The sequence below is a fragment of the Phytophthora sojae genome (genome assembly GCF_000149755.1).
Source record: "Phytophthora sojae unplaced genomic scaffold PHYSOscaffold_5, whole genome shotgun sequence".
NCBI lineage: Eukaryota > Oomycota > Peronosporomycetes > Peronosporales > Peronosporaceae > Phytophthora > Phytophthora sojae.
Genome location: NW_009258119.1, coordinates 664,039 through 684,234, shown reverse-complemented (window position 1 = coordinate 684,234; position 20,196 = coordinate 664,039). Strand labels below are relative to the sequence as shown.

The 20,196-nt window shown below is 50.3% G+C and overlaps 8 protein-coding genes across 8 annotated transcripts; 5 read left to right on the top strand and 3 right to left on the bottom strand.

Moving 5' to 3' along the window:
- Nucleotides 1–189: 189 nt before the first annotated feature.
- On the bottom strand, nt 190–837 carry PHYSODRAFT_507021 (hypothetical protein; the record flags this gene model as incomplete). The annotated part of the gene is made up of 4 exons (XM_009530068.1): nt 190–265; nt 309–387; nt 480–592; nt 698–837. The coding sequence occupies 4 exons, from the start codon at nt 835–837 to the stop codon at nt 190–192; spliced, it is 408 nt and encodes a 135-aa protein (XP_009528363.1).
- A 366-nt stretch (nt 838–1,203) lies between these two features.
- Nucleotides 1,204–1,512, bottom strand: PHYSODRAFT_506405 (hypothetical protein; the record flags this gene model as incomplete). Its single annotated transcript, XM_009530067.1, has 1 exon — nt 1,204–1,512. One exon carries the CDS (start codon nt 1,510–1,512, stop codon nt 1,204–1,206), a length of 309 nt encoding a protein of 102 aa, XP_009528362.1.
- A 194-nt stretch (nt 1,513–1,706) lies between these two features.
- PHYSODRAFT_507031 (hypothetical protein) lies at nt 1,707–2,300 on the top strand (the record flags this gene model as incomplete). The annotated part of the gene is made up of 1 exon (XM_009530066.1): nt 1,707–2,300. One exon carries the CDS (start codon nt 1,707–1,709, stop codon nt 2,298–2,300), a length of 594 nt encoding a protein of 197 aa, XP_009528361.1.
- Nucleotides 2,301–5,702: 3,402 nt separating this feature from the next.
- Nucleotides 5,703–5,909, bottom strand: PHYSODRAFT_507829 (hypothetical protein; the record flags this gene model as incomplete). The annotated part of the gene is made up of 1 exon (XM_009530065.1): nt 5,703–5,909. A coding segment is annotated over one exon (207 nt), but the record flags the coding sequence as incomplete, so codon positions are not given.
- Nucleotides 5,910–6,546: 637 nt separating this feature from the next.
- PHYSODRAFT_301561 (hypothetical protein) lies at nt 6,547–8,076 on the top strand (the record flags this gene model as incomplete). The annotated part of the gene is made up of 5 exons (XM_009530064.1): nt 6,547–6,597; nt 6,736–6,891; nt 6,919–6,953; nt 7,190–7,318; nt 7,356–8,076. The coding sequence occupies 5 exons, from the start codon at nt 6,547–6,549 to the stop codon at nt 8,074–8,076; spliced, it is 1,092 nt and encodes a 363-aa protein (XP_009528359.1).
- A 3,909-nt stretch (nt 8,077–11,985) lies between these two features.
- Nucleotides 11,986–12,415, top strand: PHYSODRAFT_506613 (hypothetical protein; the record flags this gene model as incomplete). The annotated part of the gene is made up of 2 exons (XM_009530063.1): nt 11,986–12,055; nt 12,129–12,415. 2 exons carry the CDS (start codon nt 11,986–11,988, stop codon nt 12,413–12,415), a joined length of 357 nt encoding a protein of 118 aa, XP_009528358.1.
- Nucleotides 12,416–13,284: 869 nt separating this feature from the next.
- Nucleotides 13,285–13,641, top strand: PHYSODRAFT_438951 (hypothetical protein; the record flags this gene model as incomplete). The annotated part of the gene is made up of 1 exon (XM_009530062.1): nt 13,285–13,641. A coding segment is annotated over one exon (357 nt), but the record flags the coding sequence as incomplete, so codon positions are not given.
- Nucleotides 13,642–13,761: 120 nt separating this feature from the next.
- Nucleotides 13,762–15,031, top strand: PHYSODRAFT_315490 (hypothetical protein; the record flags this gene model as incomplete). Its single annotated transcript, XM_009530061.1, has 3 exons — nt 13,762–13,861; nt 13,897–14,929; nt 14,953–15,031. 3 exons carry the CDS (start codon nt 13,762–13,764, stop codon nt 15,029–15,031), a joined length of 1,212 nt encoding a protein of 403 aa, XP_009528356.1.
- Nucleotides 15,032–20,196: the final 5,165 nt, after the last annotated feature.

Sequence of the window (20,196 nt, the reverse complement as noted above, 5' to 3'; positions counted from 1 at the left end):
TCTAGCGTCTTCTCTCTACCCTCCAATGCTGGAGCTGACTCATCTACGTCGTGGCCGTCTACTGGTGCTGCATCTGCCACGACTACCATTGCTAATCAACTTGGTCGCGGTGCGTTCGTAGCTGGCGCTGGTTCACCTGGTGCTATTATGGGGACGTGAAACTATATGCTTAAGATTAAGCTTACTCATTTACATCCGATTTTCAAGGAGCTTGACTTGATGGCTAATCCACAAATTCGTCTTCGTTTCCGCGTTAACCAGGGCACTTCAGCTATTGATGTTGATGCATCGAGAAATATGACGCTAACGGGAACAACATTATCGAGTGGCAATGTATGTCCAGTAATGGTTGCTTCTGCGACCAGTCCAAACCAAATGTACAATGCTCTTAGTGTCGCTGGTTCGATTGCAGTTGCTTGGGGTGCTGTGGTTAACTCGCTTGAGCCTACAATTGATGGAACCTACATGCCTTTCACGACTTCTCGACTGTATGTTCCTTTCGTTCATTTGGAGAACCCTTAGGCTATCATCTCTAAGCCCGTAAAGAAGGTTCGATACAACGATTGCTATGCCCAATGGTTCTACCAGCGCGCTGGTATAGATAAGCAGTCGACTCAGCTTAATGCTGCATTTGATCTTCGGCTTTCGGCTTCTGTCAAGAATGCTAAGTATGTTATCCTCCTTCCTTTTGCCGAACAGACCGGTAGTTTTGCTTCTGCTGCTGTCCAAGAGTTTCAGAGTCCTTTCGATTCGGCTCCTTGGACTCTTCACCCTGGTTCGAGCATTCGCAACTTCAACGTCCGCATTGGTTCGCAACAGACCTTCGACATCAGCCATGACTATGACTTCCACCACTTTACCAACGAGATCGCTAAGATTGCTAAGATTAACGGTGATCTAACTCCCGAGCTGGTGAATGGTCTTCTTGACTATCAGACGTGGTCTCTAACTAACCGCGTCCTTATCGCTGACGTTAGCCGCCTGACGGAGCGTGATGTACCTCAGGCTATTCAGGTTCAGGGTGTCAACGCTGGTTGCCAGGGAACAAACATGCTTGTTTTGGTTGTGTCCGAACAAGAACTAACGCTGGATCGCTTAACCGGGGAGATTTTAGAGTACTCTACAGCGTAAGAAAAAAAACTGAGTATCCTAATGGTGATCAGCTAACCATTTGAGATGTGCTTCTGATTAAAAAATATTCTTTTACTTAATCTGTAAAGCTTCGACAAGCTTAGAGCATTTCTCAATTACGAATGGATTCTTACGGAGCCAATCGATATAATTAGAGTCGATGCGACTAATCTGCTTCAGCGTCTTCCCCTTGTACTTGCCCCAACTCATCATATACGAATTATCATTGCTAAGAAACTTGGAGTGAAGGAAAATCTTGATATCCTCAGTAATATTGAGACTTGGTTGGTTGTGCATCCAGCGACAATAACCAGGATCGGAAGTGAATACTTCTTCGATCGGCGTGCCCTTGTATTTTCCAAAAGTTAGTTCGTTCGACATGTTATCAGCTATGTGTATCTATATACATAGGGTGTTAACTTTTTTTTGAGAAAAATAAATTAATTCTGAAATTCAGACGAAACCAACTGTTGTTAGATCTCAGTGGTCGAGCTGATCTGAAACCACCCTAAGATCGAAAAGACGTCGAGGTTGCGTCGTCGAAATGGCAGCTGGTCTGAAAGAAGGTTCCAGGAATGTTCTTGGTGGTAAATTACGGTAAGGAAAAAAACTGGCGGCGTAATGTTCCGGATATTACTACTCACCAGATCGTGCTGCTGCCGGAGCCCCTGTGGACGACTAACGACAAGGAAACCAAGTACAACCCGCTGGCTTTCCTCGAGAATGAGGGATTTACGACCCAGGAGGACTTCACCGCCTGGCGCAAGGAGAACGGCTACAAGTCGCTGCGTGATTTCATGGACAGGGCCAAGTACGACGTCACCAGCGGCGCCGACTTCTCCTGTGGCTTCACCGACCCCAAGGGCACCCCTCAGCCCATTCCGGAAGGTAACAAGATGCGCTCTACCGGCTACACCCACGACGGCCCGTGCGAGGTGTGGCTCGACGACACGATGGTGCTGGATGGCGACAACTGCCACGAGAAGTTCCCGGGCAAGGACTACACGGTGGACTACTCATCGTGCAAGGGCACGTGCACGCTTCGCTGGTACTGGCTGGGAGTGCGTTTCTTGAAGAATGACTACTCGTGGCAGGTGTACAAGGCTTGCATCCCGCTGACGTCGGGATCAATGGCGTCGACTGGATCGCAGAAGAATCTGCGTGACTGAGTTCGGCGTTAGAATTATACTTGAGTTAAGTGGCACTCCAGTTTCCAATTCAATGGTATGTTGTTCGCGTAAGATTTCCCACTCAACCGACGCAGTTGCTGGAATGTCGGCGTGGCCACATTGCATCACCTTCTTATCGTCTGTGACAAATATCACAGTGGATTGGAGCATAGTGGCCTCCTACGTGTGCCAAACGGAAAGCGCGAGACCAAGAAGACATGATGGGATGGTAAAGCTAGGTAGTACTCTGTTACAGTAATTGGCAGATTCCGGACCGGAATCCGGAAACCTGTCAAACCTGCAACAGAGACACACTGGCGAAACATAAAAACACTCACGCCAATCAGCGTCCACTTATTCATTCCGGACGGCGATGTCTATTGTAACTTTTCACCTTACTTTTCTAATGCCAGTTTTCTTCAGCACGCAGGGCGGATGGCGGGCGGCACGGATTGCAGGGCGGAGAACTGGGCGTTGGGGCGGGGCAATTGCGGAACAGGCACGCCGCGATGTCGGTAATGCGGGTAGTCTACAGTTACGTCCGCCATGCGAGGAGGAGCAAGGCAGGTCACGGTGCGCTCCATCCACGTGAGGCACTCCCTAAGATCAGCCCCCACTACGCTTTTTGACAAAACTTTAGTCCGACACAAATTACATATTAACCCTTTCACTACCAGACATTTCTTTGCAGGTCCGGTGCGGACCTATTAGTTGACCAATGAGAGGACATAATTTCAAATTAATCAACCAATCGTGGGGCCACTAGCGGCCACGTTAAGCGGACACCATACCGTAAGCGCATGTAATGCGAGACTATTTAGTAGCTTCCGACTCCACGCACTGATGTCCGCTTTGCTTAGCACGGATCAAAAGGAGCCCGAAAGAGCAACAAGTGCATGATGATGCAGACCTTTCTGCGATCTTCCTTGCAGTAATCGACCTTTTCAGCTACAACATACTGCATCGAGGAATTGACCACAAGTGTGCAGGGAGGTGATATCGACAGCGGGCTTCCCGCTAACTGCAGCGGGGAGCGAGGACAGGCGCAGCAGTACTGACAAACGTTGGTACAATACTAACGTACAATGAACGGCTTCCATACATGTAGGTAGCCTACCTGTAGCTAGCTATCTGGGGTGTAAGTATGCGGGGAGCTGGCTTGAGTCTTCGCTATGAGCAGTGGTCGGTTGTGTCTTGTTTTACTAAGTCTCACCAGTAAGTTCCACCGGCAGTCATTCACACTTAGGCATGCGTTTCGGTACACTAATATATGCACGCAAGAATGATATCGGTAGACCTCAGTATAGGCGTGAAAGCTAGGTAGAAGTACATGCGAAACCCATATTCATGATCATTATCGTCAGCTGTAAAATACCTTGCGATACATGTAGAAAAAAAGACAAAATAGTGGCGACTGCAGGCTCATGAGAGGCCAACCAAATGCATGACACTCTATTGATAATGCGGATGCATGATCTACCCAAGCAGATTGATGATCTAACCAAACTGATCGATGATATACCCAAGCGGATCGATGATTTACCCAAGCGGATCGATGACACTACCGAAGCGGATCGATGATCTTCCAAAGGGAATCGATGACAACCTAAGCGGATCTAAAATCGTGCTTACGTCTTAGTATGCAGCTTATGACAGTGAGTACAAGTATTGCACTGTTGTGGTCGACTTGCCTTCAGAGCTGGTGGAGCTATCGACAGTGCAGTACGCTCGCGAAGCAGTTCTTGTCTGGGGCTCCAAACAGGAAGCCCATACGAACTACATGTATGCTAAAAAGTACCAACGCTTGTCAAAATATGCAAATCGATCCCAAGAGCATACTTCTGTACCAGCAGCCCGTTTTTGGTTTTTGTACGGCTAATATAGGAATTTGTACGTAGCCCCGCTGCAGTTAGCGTAGCGGCCCGCTGTCGATATCACCTCCCAAGTGTGCATCATATTGGCTACGATTGGGAGAATGTACATGTATATTGATGTCGCTCTCACACAAAACACTGCTGCATACATGTACACTGCAGCGGCCCATTGCTGTGTCATTGCTGGCCAAGGGCAGACATCCGCTCGAACCAAGTCAATGCCCACCACCTGGCGGGTAACCGCTCTGCGTATTTTGAGTGGGAATGTGCAGTCGTCCATTGCAACGCTCGCAAGACCATTACGTACTGTACAGCTACGACGGCAGCAAGATTTGCATGGCACGCGCAAAGCATAATGTACACTATACATTACAGTTCGTTGTTAGCGAGCCATTACATTTTTGGACTCATCCACTGTGACCAATGTCCCTTGTCCCCGTGCGAAGCTGAGCTCAAGGTAGAGAGCAACCTGGCCATTCGGCAGTGCTTGTCCAACGTTAACCCCAGGAGCTGGTTACCGAATTTGTTTTGTAGAGGGATACACCCACGTATGGGATACAGGATAGTATTAGCCAATCACAATTGTGTCTTCAGATTGACAGGGCTTGACTTGTTGAGGGATACACCAGTTTCAAGCCAGTAATTTTTGCACTCTCGGCCGCTCAGCGCGCGATCATTTCTGCAACGGCGTGGGCGCCACCAAGTCACCCTCGCCTGTCTGGAGGTCGAGGCAGGTGGAAAACGACGCGGGCCCTACCATTTTACACTGCTGCAATGAAGAAGGCTATGGTCGAGCACCTGAGACTACACTGCAATGTTTGTTTCGCTGAAGATACGTTCTTTCCGGGTCTACCTACAGAAAAGTATCAAGGGGGAAGAGTGGTGGTGGGGGTGCTTCTGTCGGCGGCAGGAACAAACGCAAAGCTTGCTCTCGGCATAGCCCCTTCAATTGACGCTGCTTGGGGCATCCTGGTACGATGCAGGTGACGCCACCGCCGTGTTAAAAGCAGTAGCCCCTCTTGTCTCCGTAGACAGATCCCTGCTTGCTGCATCCTGGTTCTTTGCAGAGGACGGGGCTTTTGTAGTCGCGCTGGACGTCCTTTTCGCCATTGAATTCCGTGGCCTCCACTTGCTCAACACTCGACTCGTCCTCGGAGTGGGTGAATGATGCCACGCTACTTCCTCTCGAGATCACTGAGCTGCCGTCTTGGGCTCGGTGAAGGACGCAGTACTCGCTCGGGTCTCCATCTCTCATCACCCACTTCATACACCCAAGCCACTTGCACACGCTGTGGCGACGATAACGACGATCGGTAGCGCGGATGGTCTCATGCGGCTGCGCTTGACTCGATGCTTCGGCTGCGTGATCTCCATCCAGTTCCTCTTCATCCAAGTGCTTATCGCAGTAGTCGAGTTGGACCCACACCTTTTGGTTCTTCGCGCTCTTTCCATTACCGTCGTATTCAGCAGTGTGCAGATCATTCGTGTCGCTGGATACGGCGCGTTTGCGATGAAAAGCTCGTACAGCAGCCCTCCGGTTACAACCAAGAGCATAGCACACCTGATATCCGCCGTGAGCGTAGCAGAAGCCGTTCGCTTGAGCCGTGTTGGTGCAGTCTGACAAGAGACAAGTTCCATCTTCAAAGTCCTCGTCTTGCCACTCGTGCTCGGAGGAAGCGATGACCACAGCCTCAGCCTTCTCAATGATGCCACCGTCCCCAATGCCTCTGACCATCTCCATCTCTACGCCAGCGTCTTCAATCTCCATTCTGCTGCCATCACTTTCGTCGCTCGAGCCCACGATCTCATCCACCAGACGCCCAGATGTATTTATCAAAATTACTAAACTGAGCACTCTACCTCAAGTCTCTCAAAGCCGAATCTCACCAATGCGGCTGCCGACACAGCCCAACTTATTAGCTTGTTCGCCGCCACCACCCCAACTTGAGATCGAAGTTCAGTAGAAGAAGAAAAAACAGTAAGACCACCACCAGGATTTTAATGGCCAAGGCCAAATAAAGTCACTTACTACTACATTTTTGGACTCAATTTCCGGTTATCGCATGCGTACAGTGTGCACATCGGCACTCTAAGAATCTTATGGAAGGAGCTCAAGGAAGGAGCGTTCGCGCTATCGAACCAAGGGTACGGCATCCGATTTCATGAGGCCGGAGTGTACATGTTATGCGTGAAAGTGTACCTCACACCACAGCAGAGCGGAGGCCACATCTTGGTCTGCAAGAACGGCAGATGCCTCGAGTGGGACCGCGTGCCGCTGCACGCGAAGCGCAAAACGAGCATCTCGCTGGTTCAAGTGGCTCCATTTGAGGCGAACGACGAGCTGACAGTCGAGGTCACGCGCCGGCCACACGATGTCGAAGTTGCGGCGACTGCTGCAAAGATTGGGAGTTAAGCGTAATGATGTGAGGACGAGGGCGCGGATGCTGCTAGTGACTTTCATTTTGGTTGTCTGATGTTTTAGTAGCGTGTTGTGTTCGTTTTCCTCCTTTTAATGCCGACTTCTTTTTTGTTGTACATTGGATGCAGTTTCATACTTCCAGTGCTTTACATTACCTGTATTCGCTGAGGGCTCCATTTCCAGCAAGGAATTGCACCAGATACGCTCGCAAGAGGCGAACCGAGTTGAGCGCTCAGGCGTGGACTACGAATGTAAAGAAGAAGACGGCACAACTGCCGACTACGGACCCTGCGCGGCGGTGAGTCGCGTGCTTCGCTTCAAACAGATCGACGAGTCCGCCATAATGAACGTCACCACTGGGTACGTTCATGATTCACCACGACATTGCTGGACTCGGCGGTGTAGATGGAGGCATCTTGGAGCAACTTCAACCGCCCAGATTCTCACACGTCACATATTCCATTCTGTGTACATTGATTATTTACGTACACGACACTAGATCCTGTTCAGTATGCATTTTCCGTCGAAGAAAATGGGCCGAAATGAAGAATTACGTCGAGAGGCGCCACTACTGGCTATTCGACTCCAAACCCTAGTTTATGGGGCTGCCCCACATCCCCACCACCGTCTCTCTCTAAATACGCGGACGCTTCCGTGGAGCTAGCTGCAGCTGAACAAAGCGTGCACGTTTGGGTCTCTCCGCCTTCTGGATCGGATCTGGAACAGTACCGAAGAGTTTGTTCACTCTACCAACGAGTACAGTCGGGGCGACAATTTCACCCTTCGGAGGTTCATCCGTACAGACCCTCACTATCGACAATATCAATTTTCATTGTCTCTTGCCGTGGCTCTGAGACTTGAAAATCTGGAAATGGTCAAGTGGCTGTCGAGCAAGTTTCCTGGTTGCCAAGTGAAAGACGGCCCAGCGATGCTTCAGGCCATGCTCACGGGCTGCAAGAAGGACGGGTTTCTGCGATTTCTGTACGAGAAAGACAGTAATTTGCACCACGAATTGGCTGGGGTGGGGCACCCCGTTGAGTGGAGGAGTTCGATCATGTCGAGGGCTGCAGCTTGCGACCTGGTCTGGTGGATCCACCGCCACTTCCCACGGGAGCTGCACGACTTGGACAAGACTTTGGATGAAGCAGTTCGTGCCGCTGACATTGCATTGGCAGAGTGGCTGCTGTCACGTGGAGCTAGGTGGATACGGAGAGAGGGGAACATTCAGCTCGCTCACTTTGTTGCGCTAAAAGGGTGGCTTGATTTGGTGCAGTGGCTAGAAGAGCAAGACCAGGTCGGTGAAGCTGATGGGCTCATCGTCGTGGCTGCTGAAAATGGGCACCTAGAGGTTGTGCGCTGGGTGATCGATCGCGTTACGAGAAGCGGGAGTAACGTATTGCTCAACAAGATTAAAGCGGAAGTGGGTATCTCTATTCATGGGGCCGCTGCACTTGGATGTTGCCAAGTACCTTCGAGCGGCTGAGATGAAGGAAAGAGCTGGGGATACTCTCCCGTGTCGTCTTGATGTTTGTCCCGCGCTGTTCGCTCCGTTCGCTAAAGCAGCGTTTGTGTCCGGGAAGACCATGGCGGAGGCGGCGAAGAATGGACACTTAGACGTCGTCAAGTGGCTGTATGAAGACTCTTCATTGAAGAGTACGGCGACAACTGGGAGATCGACTTGTTCGAGTTCGGCGACAACTTGGAGATCGACTTGTTCGTTTACGGCGAGATGGCAGCGCGGGGCAACTCGATTGACGCTGTAGCGATGGATGCAGCAGCGAACCAAGGGCACCTAGACGTGCTAGAATACTTGCACGAGCTGGGAAGGTCTGTTACGACGAGCAAGAAACGGAAACGGACAATTGAAAGAGAAAAATTACGACCAAGATGCACGTCAAACGCCATGATCGGTGCGGCTCGCAACGGCCACATGAACGTCGTCGAAGAGGGGAAAAAAGGTCAATCCTAACAGTTGGTCACGGTTATGATGGTCAAATAGGTCACACATCAGGACGCTTGGTCACGTGACCAAACTTAACAGATCACACCCATTGATGTAGACGGTAAGATGCGCGCACGCCCGCATGAGAAAGAGAGCAAAATGCATATGCAGCTTCGAAGCGGACGAGGGTCCACTTCTCTTCAGCCTGAAGAATTCAGACATCATACAAGTTTTCTCAGTACACACGACACCTCCCTCAATGCTTTCGTACTCTGTCAGCGCGGTTTCCTACAGGACACGACGTGCTGCTTGCTGCTGTGTTACAGTATAAGCTGGCTAAGTGCTGCACTATGGGCTGCCTATCATCTTGCACAGCGTGCTTGCTTCTAGTAAAACTACCATGTTGCGCTGCAAGTCCTTACCATGCTAAAATGTGTGCTTCCTACCATTTACACTGCAAGAGACCGCCTACCATGCATGTTGCACGGGCAGTAGTTACATTGCTAAACAGTGAGCTGCTACCACGCGTGTGTGATGCTCGTAGTATGAGCGCAGATCGCAATACCCTAGATAGTGGAGGTGGTGCTACCTACCATGTTGCAGTACGAGCACCGTACAAAGTCACCACGCTCGCATTCAGCGCTTGAGCTCATGGACTCAGCGTCACGTAGCGTTATCTCGACCTAGCCTTCAGTCTTGCTCGACGTGTGGGGCACCGTAACCTCGCTCGAGGTCGAAGTCGAGTACCCTGCCGCCCGCTGTTCCTGGGATCACAGCGTAGCCGAAGGCCATGGGCATGCTGCACAGATTTGGCCGCACACTCGACTCGCCGTCTCGTTTCGTTTCAAGGTGCGGCGCATTGCAGTCATTTAGCCTAACGAACGGCCTAGCAGATTCCCGATCCTCCAGCGCTTACAATTCACTCTGCCTACCTTGCAAGGTGACACTTGCTACGGTGTGCCAGTGAGAGTGAAGGTCCGGTGGTCCATCCAGCGTCCAGCTTCGGCTTGGAGGGACGCAAGCACTGTTGTCCACGGCGACGGTAAGCGGGGGAGATCATAGCGACTCGGCCAGAGCTGTAAGTAGGTTTCGGAACACTATTATAAAGGACCAGGGAAGCTACCGTCTTCCCTCGTACTAGACGCCTAGGCGTTGTATTCGAGGTTGGTCAACAATCCCGAATCTGATCGCACCCTCGACTTGAAGCAATAGCAAAACAGAACGCCGACCCAAGCGTAACACAACTCTTATTAACCCCAACATTTTTTGTCCTTGATTTAAGGACAAAAAAAGAACCAAAAAAGACTTGGCGTTTGTATTGAGTGTAATCACGCCCGGGTAAGTACGAGGTGTCATTTGTAACAAGTACATATACTGTGCGAGAGGTGTAACGTCTGGATCCACATAATGAAATCAAGTCAATGTGCGATTTTTGTCCTAGAATCAAGGACAAAAACCGAAATGTGATATGTTATATATGACCCTTTTCAATCTGCATTTTTATCATGATGGACAACAGAGGACAGTGTGCAAGGCACCCCCCTTGGAGAACGAATCAAGGGCTTTCTGGTCATAGCAGTAATACGGTGTATCTCGCAAAATCAATGCCAGCATAAGCCTCTAACTTTTGGTCCTTTTATTTGTCCTTAATCCGGGGCCTGTTGGGGTTAACGTTAGTAGTTTCCAACAATTCTGCTGCCATTTGGACGAGGTAGCACCTCTGTGCCGACCACCAGCCATACGAGCGGAAGTCGAGCTCTTGTTTTGTCATATCATTATACAATCGCCCTCCCGCGACACAAAAGCCCACGCCAAGAACGTCAGCCCAAGAAAAAGCGTGATAGCTACAGTATCGGATTCAAGCGCAGTGTTGCTGGAGAGTACAACAAGGGTGTCGACGGCTTTGGGTTTGCCGCCCTTGCCGCAAAACTCAAGATACCCTCGCTGTCGATAGTTCGGAAATGGGTTGAGCAGCTGGGCGCCTTACAGGCCATTACCAACCTTCAGGGATTTTAGATTTACTTGAATACAACGCCTACCTTTTTGCATCCTTCAGAGTTTCGCAGTTTCACTTGAATATAACGCCTAGGCCTTTTATTCAAATATAACGCCCACTAGGCGTTCTAATTTTTTAGATTAGAACGCCTAGTGGGCGTTATATTTGAATAAAAGGCCTAGGCGTTATATTCAAGTGAAACTTTAGAACGCCTTGGCGTCTAGTAGCGCTCCGAGCAGCTTAAGAGGTTGATTTCAAAGTAATCTGTGTATGTGTTTCAGCTGACTCCTGCTAGCGCCTTCTGCCAGCGTCTTCTACGAAACCGACCCCTCTCGCTGTCGTTTGCATTGGTTTCGCTGTTCCTCCCTTTCCTACTGCCCGCTTGGTAGCGTCGCTCTGTAGAAGCCACCCGATGAGTGGGCTGGGCTCGCTTCTGTGAAAACTTCCACTGCACTTACCATGTACATGTATTTGCCTACCATATTTCACTGCTAGTAGTATCATGCTATATTTTGAGCCGCCTACCATTCAGAATTGCACCTAGCTTTCATTCTACACAATAACGCAACTCAACTATTACAAAGTACACAGTGTAATAGCGAGGCAACCGGCTCGTATAGTGCGACATGGTAGTACAAGTAGACTGTAGGGCTACACACCCTCCCATGAACAACTTGGTCGACACAGGGAACCCATTATGAAATTTCGACATCGTCTCCGGATTCTATTTCGTGCTTTGTAGCATTCACTTAGAAAATTTATACGCGCCTAGAAGTAGCTAACCCATCGCACCACAGCTCAGCACTCGAGCTTGACACTTCAACATGCGACGGCCCCCATCGCGTAATGTAGTTCACGAAAAGGTATTTCTCACGAATATGCGGCACCGCGCGTTGTTATCTATTCCAGGCTCGGTAGGCCTCCTCGGCGGAAACGTCTCCAGCTGCCGAGTGCGCCTCAACTGCGTCAAGCCGCCGACATTGTGGGGTCAGAGAAGAGCAAAGACTTATGAGAGCAGCCTACCATCGCCACTGATGACCCTGGATCCTGCTCTAGTGCTGTGGGTTCAGAGGCCGACGATGCCGAGATGGATCATGAGACAGCAGACTATCGTCCAGACGACTCTTTTGACTACGGCAGCGCGGAATAATGGTGCGGAAGTCGCTATCTGTCAGTAGCAGAATCGCTATAACGCATTTACTTAACAACCAAACCGTTTGCGAATTACATGTGACCTCATTCGCTTAGGTCACGTGACCAAAGTAAGGATTTGACCCGTGACCAAAATGTAGGATTGACCTAAAACTCCGGTTACCAACGTCGTGAAGTGGCTTTATCATAACCGAACTGGCAACTATTCTAGCTCAGCTGCGGATGCTGCAGCGGAACGGTGGCATCTGGATATCATCAGGTGGCTATGGGTGCGCTGTCCGAAGTTATTCACTACGACGGCTATGGACAATGCCGCGACCAATGGACACCTTGAGATCGTCAAGTGGTTACATTGGAATACAAGAGCCGGGTGTACAAGCGCTGCGATGGATGGCGCAGCCTAAAATGGATACCTCGATGTCGTGAATTGGCTACACTACCACAGGCCTGAGGGATGCAATGAATATGGCTGCTGGTCGTGGCGCGCTGAATATCGTGAAGATTTTGCATGAATATCGGGCGGAAGGCTGTACAGAGGAGGCACCGGTCAAGGCGGGGCTACACGGCCACTTGCACGTCGTGAAATGGTTCCATGTGCACCGACCTGGTGACTGTGGGGCCCTCCTGGTTAGCAAGGTGGCTTCAACAAATAATTTCGAGGTGTTCTTATTTCTGGTGCACCAGCGCTGCGAAAAGCCCAATGCTCTGGAATTTGACAACCCAGAGATGTAGAACATGGGTGCATCCTGAATGCATACCCCCCACGTCTGTACGCAGTTGGTATCTTTGACTTGATGGATCGTCTCCGGAACTCCATGATTCCCTATCAATGATCCCAACACGCTATGAACTACAGTGAATGTAGCAGCGTTTAAGCACGTTTTTCCTTTTCCACAGAGAACGACAACTGCAGAGAAGGCCAGGGCGAGTGCCATGAGAACCAGTTCTCCATAGAAGTACCATCGAACCCCTCCTGTTCTGACATCAAGTATGCTGCATCAAAATCATGATACAGAAGTTGTTGGGGCAGAATAACGCACTTACGTTGAATCCCAGCCATCTTGTTGCTGACTGCGCGCACTTTCAGCCAACCCAGAGGTTACTCGCAGAGGTTCAGAGGGTGCCGCAAACGAGAGACCTTTGTTCGTGGAAGAACTGGGCTTCTGCTGTATACGGCCGATGGCGGAATGTGATGCGTACACGGCGAAACTGGCGCCAGACCCAACGTCGATTGAGAATGCAGGAGCAGCGACAGCAATGGTTCAGTGGGGGTGGAATTAAACGCTTCTTACTCACTAGGACGCGCAGCGCCTCCCGTAACGATTCGAAGTGCACTTGTATCGTGCCAGGCTGGTAAACGTTATACTGAAGACAGGGATGAGGTGCAGATTGAATTGACGAAACTACTTGATAACTGGATTCCTCCGGAAGAAAAGACAGAGCGCCCACGCTTCCTGGACACGTTGGCTCCTGAAGATGCAGGTAGCCTACCCCAGTTTGCTCGGGACTGGATCCTGCCGGATATTGAGCGAGGAGGTCGCTTTGCTCAGCATTGGGGCAATGATAATACTAAATGGGAGAACTATTCGTACACCAGCGAGATGCAAACTGAAATTGATCGGCAGCTCCAGCAGCATGTGGCGCCAGGGTACGGCGGAATTTCGCAAGAAATGTGGATAGCTGCCCCAGCGGCGATTAGAAACCGAGAACGTAGGGTGATTGAACTTATTCTTCGCACAGGAAAAGCACCTCCGATCCTTCGCCGGAAACAAATGATCTTCCTCCCGAAGGCTGCTACAGTCGATCCTACACTCGATAATACGAAAGGCTTGCCGCCATGGCGTCCGATCACGGTACAATCTGCGTTGGCAAGTCGACTATTCCTGGTGGTCAAACGCTATGTAGAACCAGGGATACCGATCAGCAAGATGCAGCACGGTTTCCAGCGAGACCGTACCGTAATTGATGCAGCGCTACTGGTTACGCTCTTACTGGAACGGGTACCCGTGATGCAGAACCCATTAATTCTAGTTTCGAAAGATTGCTTGAAGTGCTTCGATCGGATTCCACGGTGGTGTATGGACTTGATTTACCGAGGCATCGGAGTCCCGGCGAAACCAAGAAATCTCATGATTGATCTGCTAGGTGATGGCATAATTGATGTGCGCACCGCGTTTGGTGGATATCAACCGGACCGCGTAAATTCGGAATAGGGCAAGGTTCAATACTTTCGATTCTGCACATAGCGTTTTATATGGACTGCCTGCAAGAACAATTGGCGGACTGTCCTGACCCTGTTGAAGTTCGACACCACCAAACCGGAGGAGGCATAGAGATCAGTAGCACGCTCTTTGTCGATGACCAACTTGATATCACCACCTCGCTCCGTGGAATTCAAGCTAGTGCCAAGACGACAAATATCTTTATGGGCAAAGCGGGTACTGGAGGCGTGTTTGGTGCGGAGAAATCATTCATGATGTACCTGACTTCGAATAATGAGCACTTTGATGCCGTACAGCTAAATGACGGCTTAGGAATTCCACGGGAGGTGAAGGTTGTTTCTCCGGAGGAAGGTTTTAAGCATCTAGGGGTCTATCAACGTGGTGATAACCTTTGGGAGGCTACGATTACACCTACCTGGGTCCGTCTCACAGAAGAAGCTGATCGAATCGTCCGGCAGAAACTTTCACTCGTGCAATTTCGATATATTGTGAACTCAGTCTGGATTCCCCGTTTACGATATCGTATGGTGCTTGGAGGGGCCATTGGGGTAGCGGGGAGTATTGACACATTTATCAGGCAAGTTGCTCGGTCAGTGTTACGCCTCCCACATTCCACTCCTAGATCGGTCTATTATGATAAATTCAACGGCCTCGGATTGTTGAGTTGCGAACTCGACGCCAATGTCCACCGCTACAACGAAGCTGTTCGAATACTGAACTCCCCCGATCTACCGGTCTATCATTTGCTTGTCGAGTCACTAGAGATGTACCAGGTGAACGCCGGACTTACGGAGAATCCGCTTAGGGTACCGATCAAGCCCCCAGTACAGGTTACGACGTGGGCAGGGCGCATAATACGCTTCGCGGCAGCAATGACCCCACCACTAAAGCTTGATTGTAAATGGAAGCAGCCACCCGCTGCACTCGCCAAACGTTCTAATGATCGACCATTACTCCACTACACGCGGCAGGAGCTGCGATCAAAGCTGGTAGCTGTTAATTGGAACACGGACTCTAAGCTGCAGTACGTTGGGGACATTGTTACAGACTGTGGAACGCGGCTACTTACACGGGCTCAACTCCAACAAAAAGGGATGTGGCAGGGAGCCAAGCGGGCACGGGTTGACGAGCTTTATTCCGAATGGAAAGAGCAGCTCGCAAAAGGTGGGTCATTGGACTTGCGTGAACCGGTGGGATGCAAGAAAGTACCACCAGGTCTAGTGCCATACCAGTTGCGCATTGGTGTAGGGGAATGGATTGTCGCTGTTAAATTGGACACATCAGGCCCGGAACCTACGATCGATCACTACGAACTAGGGCATCGATATATCGGAGAGATTAAGCAACACCAACTGGGTACGATCATTCCAGTTCGGTGGTGGCGCGAGTTACGTCGGGGGAGTGATATATGGGTTGAACGTACACACCTGAGAGACGGTGCTGAATTTGAAGCCGTGTGTGTGCGTGTGATACCTACCTATCTGCCAACGCGACGGAACTGCCGTCAACGAATCATTCTGTAGAGTGATACGTCAGTCAACGGAGTTAGCGGGCTTAACGACAAGCGGCTTTTGAACGAAGCGCTGGCAAGAAGTAGAATCCGCTATGAATCTACACTACGAACAGGCCATCCACTACAGCTAGAGACTGCATGTACGGAGTGCGGTAAGCACCGCGGTGAACAATGGTGCGGAGAGTGTGGGAAATGGCACCACCCTAACTGCGTACCAGTTTGTGGAGGTCGGCGGAGTGAGGAAGGGGTACGCGACCAATGTGTAAAATTTGCCTGGAAGTCGGGGGACGCAGCTGTCACTGTGCAAGCAGGGGATGGTAGTGTCATTGATGCCAATACCCAACGGTCCCGTGGGGGGTGGGCGATGCAAGCCGCTGTGGGCCACTCGGTGTTGGGGCAGCTTTGCATTCACAGACAGGATATCACATCAACGCGGTGTGAACTTCACGCGCTAGTGGCAGGGCTCAGTCTCTATGGCGATACTGGTGAACAAGTGTGTGATAATAAGAGCGCTATCGGTATCATCGCGAAAGCACGGGCGTATGCCAAAGGGCAACTACCGCAAATTAAATTCCGGGATCCTCATCGTATGGAGATTAAGTCGCTGAGTCATGCAATGCGCGACGCGGGTACTTTCAGTGCACGGTGGGTCCGATCGCATATGGAAAATGAATTTACAGTAGACTCGCAACTCCGTGGTCACCGACAGTCACTAGCATGCGTAGATGCAGCAGCGAAGGAGAGCCATAGCTACGTGATGCAGAGATCGTACTCATCGTGGCTCGTATTCGACGATTTCCTACTGATAGATGAGGAGGGCAGACCTGTCTTGGGCAACACATTGAGCTTTTTGTATGATCAAGCATATGCTGCGCAAGCCGGTCGGTGGATTGATAAACAGCGACAGAAACCTCCTATTCGACACACACTGTCCGACGACGAGCTTCCCATGATTTATAATGATAGTTGGTCGGATGAGCTACGGCGATTTTACTGGAGGGCGCGCATGAATCTTCTCCATACCAATGCAGTGAAGAATCGCTTTGATGTGAGGTGGTCCGATACCTGTATTGTGTGCGATAATGGAAACCTTGATACTCAAGATCACCGATTCGGACTCGGAGATGAGGTGTGCCGTGAGGTAATCGTACTGGATGAAATGCTCAATGCCGCGAACTATCAGGTGGGCAGCCAATGTATGCTACCGGACCAGTGTGTCTTGCCGCCAAGTGTCGGCCATTCCATTGCCGTAGACCTGGGAGTCAACCAACGCGGGTTGTGGGCGTCTGATGACCGCATTTCAACTTTGTGGCGGCCCATGGTCCAATTGCAAGATAATCTATGGGTCAATGCCCAGTGGCTAGAGTGGCTCGGGGATTCCGGAGTACTGTTACACGACCAGAGGTTTGCACGATTGGTACAGTCCGAACTGTATGAACAGCGCCAGAGAAGTATAGGCTTGAGTGAAGGAATTCTCCCGGTGACTTTGGTGGAGGTGCTTGGTTTATGTCATCCCGACGTAGGGTGTTATCACACATCGCTTACGCAATGGACTCCCGGGTGGGCTGGAGCAACGTTTGAGCACAACATCGACAATGCTAATCTTCAAGGGTTGCAAGGACTGACCCCAGCCTCTGATATAGCACGTGGTGGGTCGACGACGTTTTCATGTTCACCCGGAAGCGTGGTGGGACGACTTCCAACACCACGTTGATAGGCATCTTACCACAGGCGACCCTGTGTATTGGTTTGCCACGTATTTGGGCTCCCCAGGTCACATGAGACTGGAGGCTTTTGGGTGTGTGGATTCTGCGGATTCCCAAAGATGAGGATGAGAACAGGAAGCAGCATTGTTCAATCGCGACATCTACCCGTATTTGCCGATGTTTTCACGTCTAATAAGGGCGTGATACTGGTGGGTGTTCTAGCGAGAGAGGATCAGGTCCAGACCATCGCAAGTCAGTCAATACCAAAATGGCTGCACGCGCTATCCCAAAGCTTCACGAACGCGTGGCTCATACCAGATTGGCGCGATATGGGCGGAGCTACCAAGCAGTGGTGTTATCCGGTGTTTGGGTGGATCTACGCGGAGAGCAGCTCCATGGAACACCCTCGTTGGTGGGTCAAAGTGAGACTCCAACTTGATCGCTGTGGCCTGACGGTGTACGACGCGCCTGTGGGATGGAGACGCTACCCAACCGTGACGGTCCGTAGTCGGACGTGGGCAGAAGCAATAAGTTTCACTAAACAAGGGGCAGTGGCGCTTCACAAGCTCCTCTTCCGGACCATTTGGGTCACATTACGCGACTATTGGAAGCATACATGTGCCAGCAACGAAGAAAAAGTACAACATGACCGTCAAGCGCTATTGCGTGATGTCAACGCAGGCATCAAGTCACGCCGAGTACAATGGGCCCGGCGGACTCAAAAATCGTTTAGCAGCAAGCTGGCCGACCGTAAGGAAACACTGAAACGACGTAGAGACCGGTGGCACAGCAAGCGTGCACGGGCATTTGAAGAAGAGGGTGATGAGAACGGGATGTAGTTTGCAGATGCATATTAGTACACATTACTTGCATAATAGGATGTAGGGGATAGTCACGCTCGTGGAACGTGACTTGGGCGCCTACCGCGGACTCGTATCCTAGAGATCTAGCGATGCGACCACCGTAGGCGGAGATGCAGCAGTGCGCGTCTCCGGGAGTAGGAAGCCGACTAAACCGCAACAAATTCATATTCAAATGGAAAGGTTGGGTTGCAGATCGGTACAACCTATGGATATCGTAGTTAGCGCCACGGAGATGATACTTTCCCCGCCTACATTTATCCATCAGCAAAGTACGACGTCCAAGACGGCGTCGTTCTCAGGTCTACGAGCTTTCCGACTTTTCGTACTATTCAAACTCGCACGGTAAGTGTTGTATATCATGAAAAAAAGAGAAGTTTACCATAATCTCTGCTAACGCCACTTCGCCTTGTGAGATTTACTTGATCGTGGCCTTCGCTACAGAAACTATTGACAACGATGATTAGTACTCTCCATGAACTCGGAAACTTCAGCGTATTATTCTTGCTTTTCTTCTATATATACGCGCTGATCGGGATGCAAACGTTGAGAATCGGGTTCGATTCGACGAGTACGGCTTCCCCGTCGATCGGAATCACGAAGCTGCTTTCGTACCCGAATCGGTTTAGTAGGGTTCCCCATCGATCGGAACTGTAGTATCGAAGCCGTGCCCGCTGCATCAGGCCGCACAGATTGTGAGGCAGAGCTGGCAGAGGCGTCCGAGGACGAGGTACCTTCAGGTTACAGGAAGACATTGGATAGACATTGAGCAAGAGGAGTTATTTGTCATTCTACTCCATAGTGAGCAGGCTATACAGCAAGGTTCCCCGGGAGCGCCAGCTCCCCTAGTGTGTGCTCCGGTTTTGTGAGTTCGAGGCTGAAACCCACAACAGGAACCACGAGCCTGCTCACGTGCCAATGACAAATTTCGATACCATTAAAGAGGGTCCTGTATCGGACCTCGCTCTTCTGAAAACAAAGTCGCGCGTTGCACGAAGAAGCTCTGAAATTTAGTAAGCATACATGAATGTAGTGTGTAAAGTCCAGTTGCTCACAACAGCGCATTTCCTGCGCCTGCTTCGCAGCCGCAACATCTGCTGAATTTTGACTTGGAACTTAGCAAACAGTCTGCAGTTTCCTAGAGCTTTGGCTCGACAACGATCAACTCCTGCATTCATTATAGTTTGTGCTGCCTACATTTTGTTGCGAGGTTGAGGCTCTATTGTTGCCTTAGCTTTTTTTTCATTTTAAAGGAGAACATGTACTAAGCCAGCAAATATTGTGGATTTCACGCATTTTGGCGTGGACTAGCGATTTCGTGACGGTTTATGCCAATGCTCAACACGAATAATCAGAGAGCGAATAACAGTTTGAACAGGTTTAGCGAATTGAAAAACGAGTAGAGAGATAGCTGACGATTTGTCGAGCTCTTTTAACGAATGGCGGCTGCAGCTCCCGCCATTCGTTACAGTATTTCCAGTCACTATATCATCTCTGTGCTGGCGAACGATGACGAAATCAAGCGACCTTCGTTGGCGTGCTGTCACCCTTGTTCATGTCTACGACGTAGAAATGTCTAACGTGGCCAGTGTTCTGGGCGTGTCAGTGCGCTCCGTGCAGAGATGGTATGATTGGTTTCAAAGTAGAGGAAACGTTGAGGGAGTTGGGAGGAAGCAGCGTACATCACGATGGCCACCAGAGGTGTGTCGTTATGTTGGCCAATATGCTGAGTCGCACCCATGCTTCTACATCGATGAGCTGCGCAGTGCACTTAAAGCCCGATTTCCTACACTGCGAAACACTTACGAGGCAACAATTTGCCGTGCGCTCCGCTTTGATCTCTGTCTTACTCGGAAAATTCTGAGTAAGCGTGCAAGGGAGGCTGCTCCTGCCAAGATTGCGGTCTATTACAATACAGATGACCACGGAAAAATACGCCAGCGCTGACCATCATCCTCCATAGTAAGCCGAAGGCTACTAAAAATACGCCACTCACGCTGATTGGCCGAAAGTGTTCTTTGCGTTCTAGAAAAGGGCCGATTATGTATAGAAGGACGAGAGATCTCGCAAAAGTAAGTCCATATTGTTTGTGGTTATGGAGCTCAACAGCTTTAAAAGCTGCGGAGAAGCAGTTTTCTTAAACAAAACCTATTGTTTCATTCTACAATGACAATCAATATACTTGAGGGGTTCTTGTGCGCTTTCTCAGTGC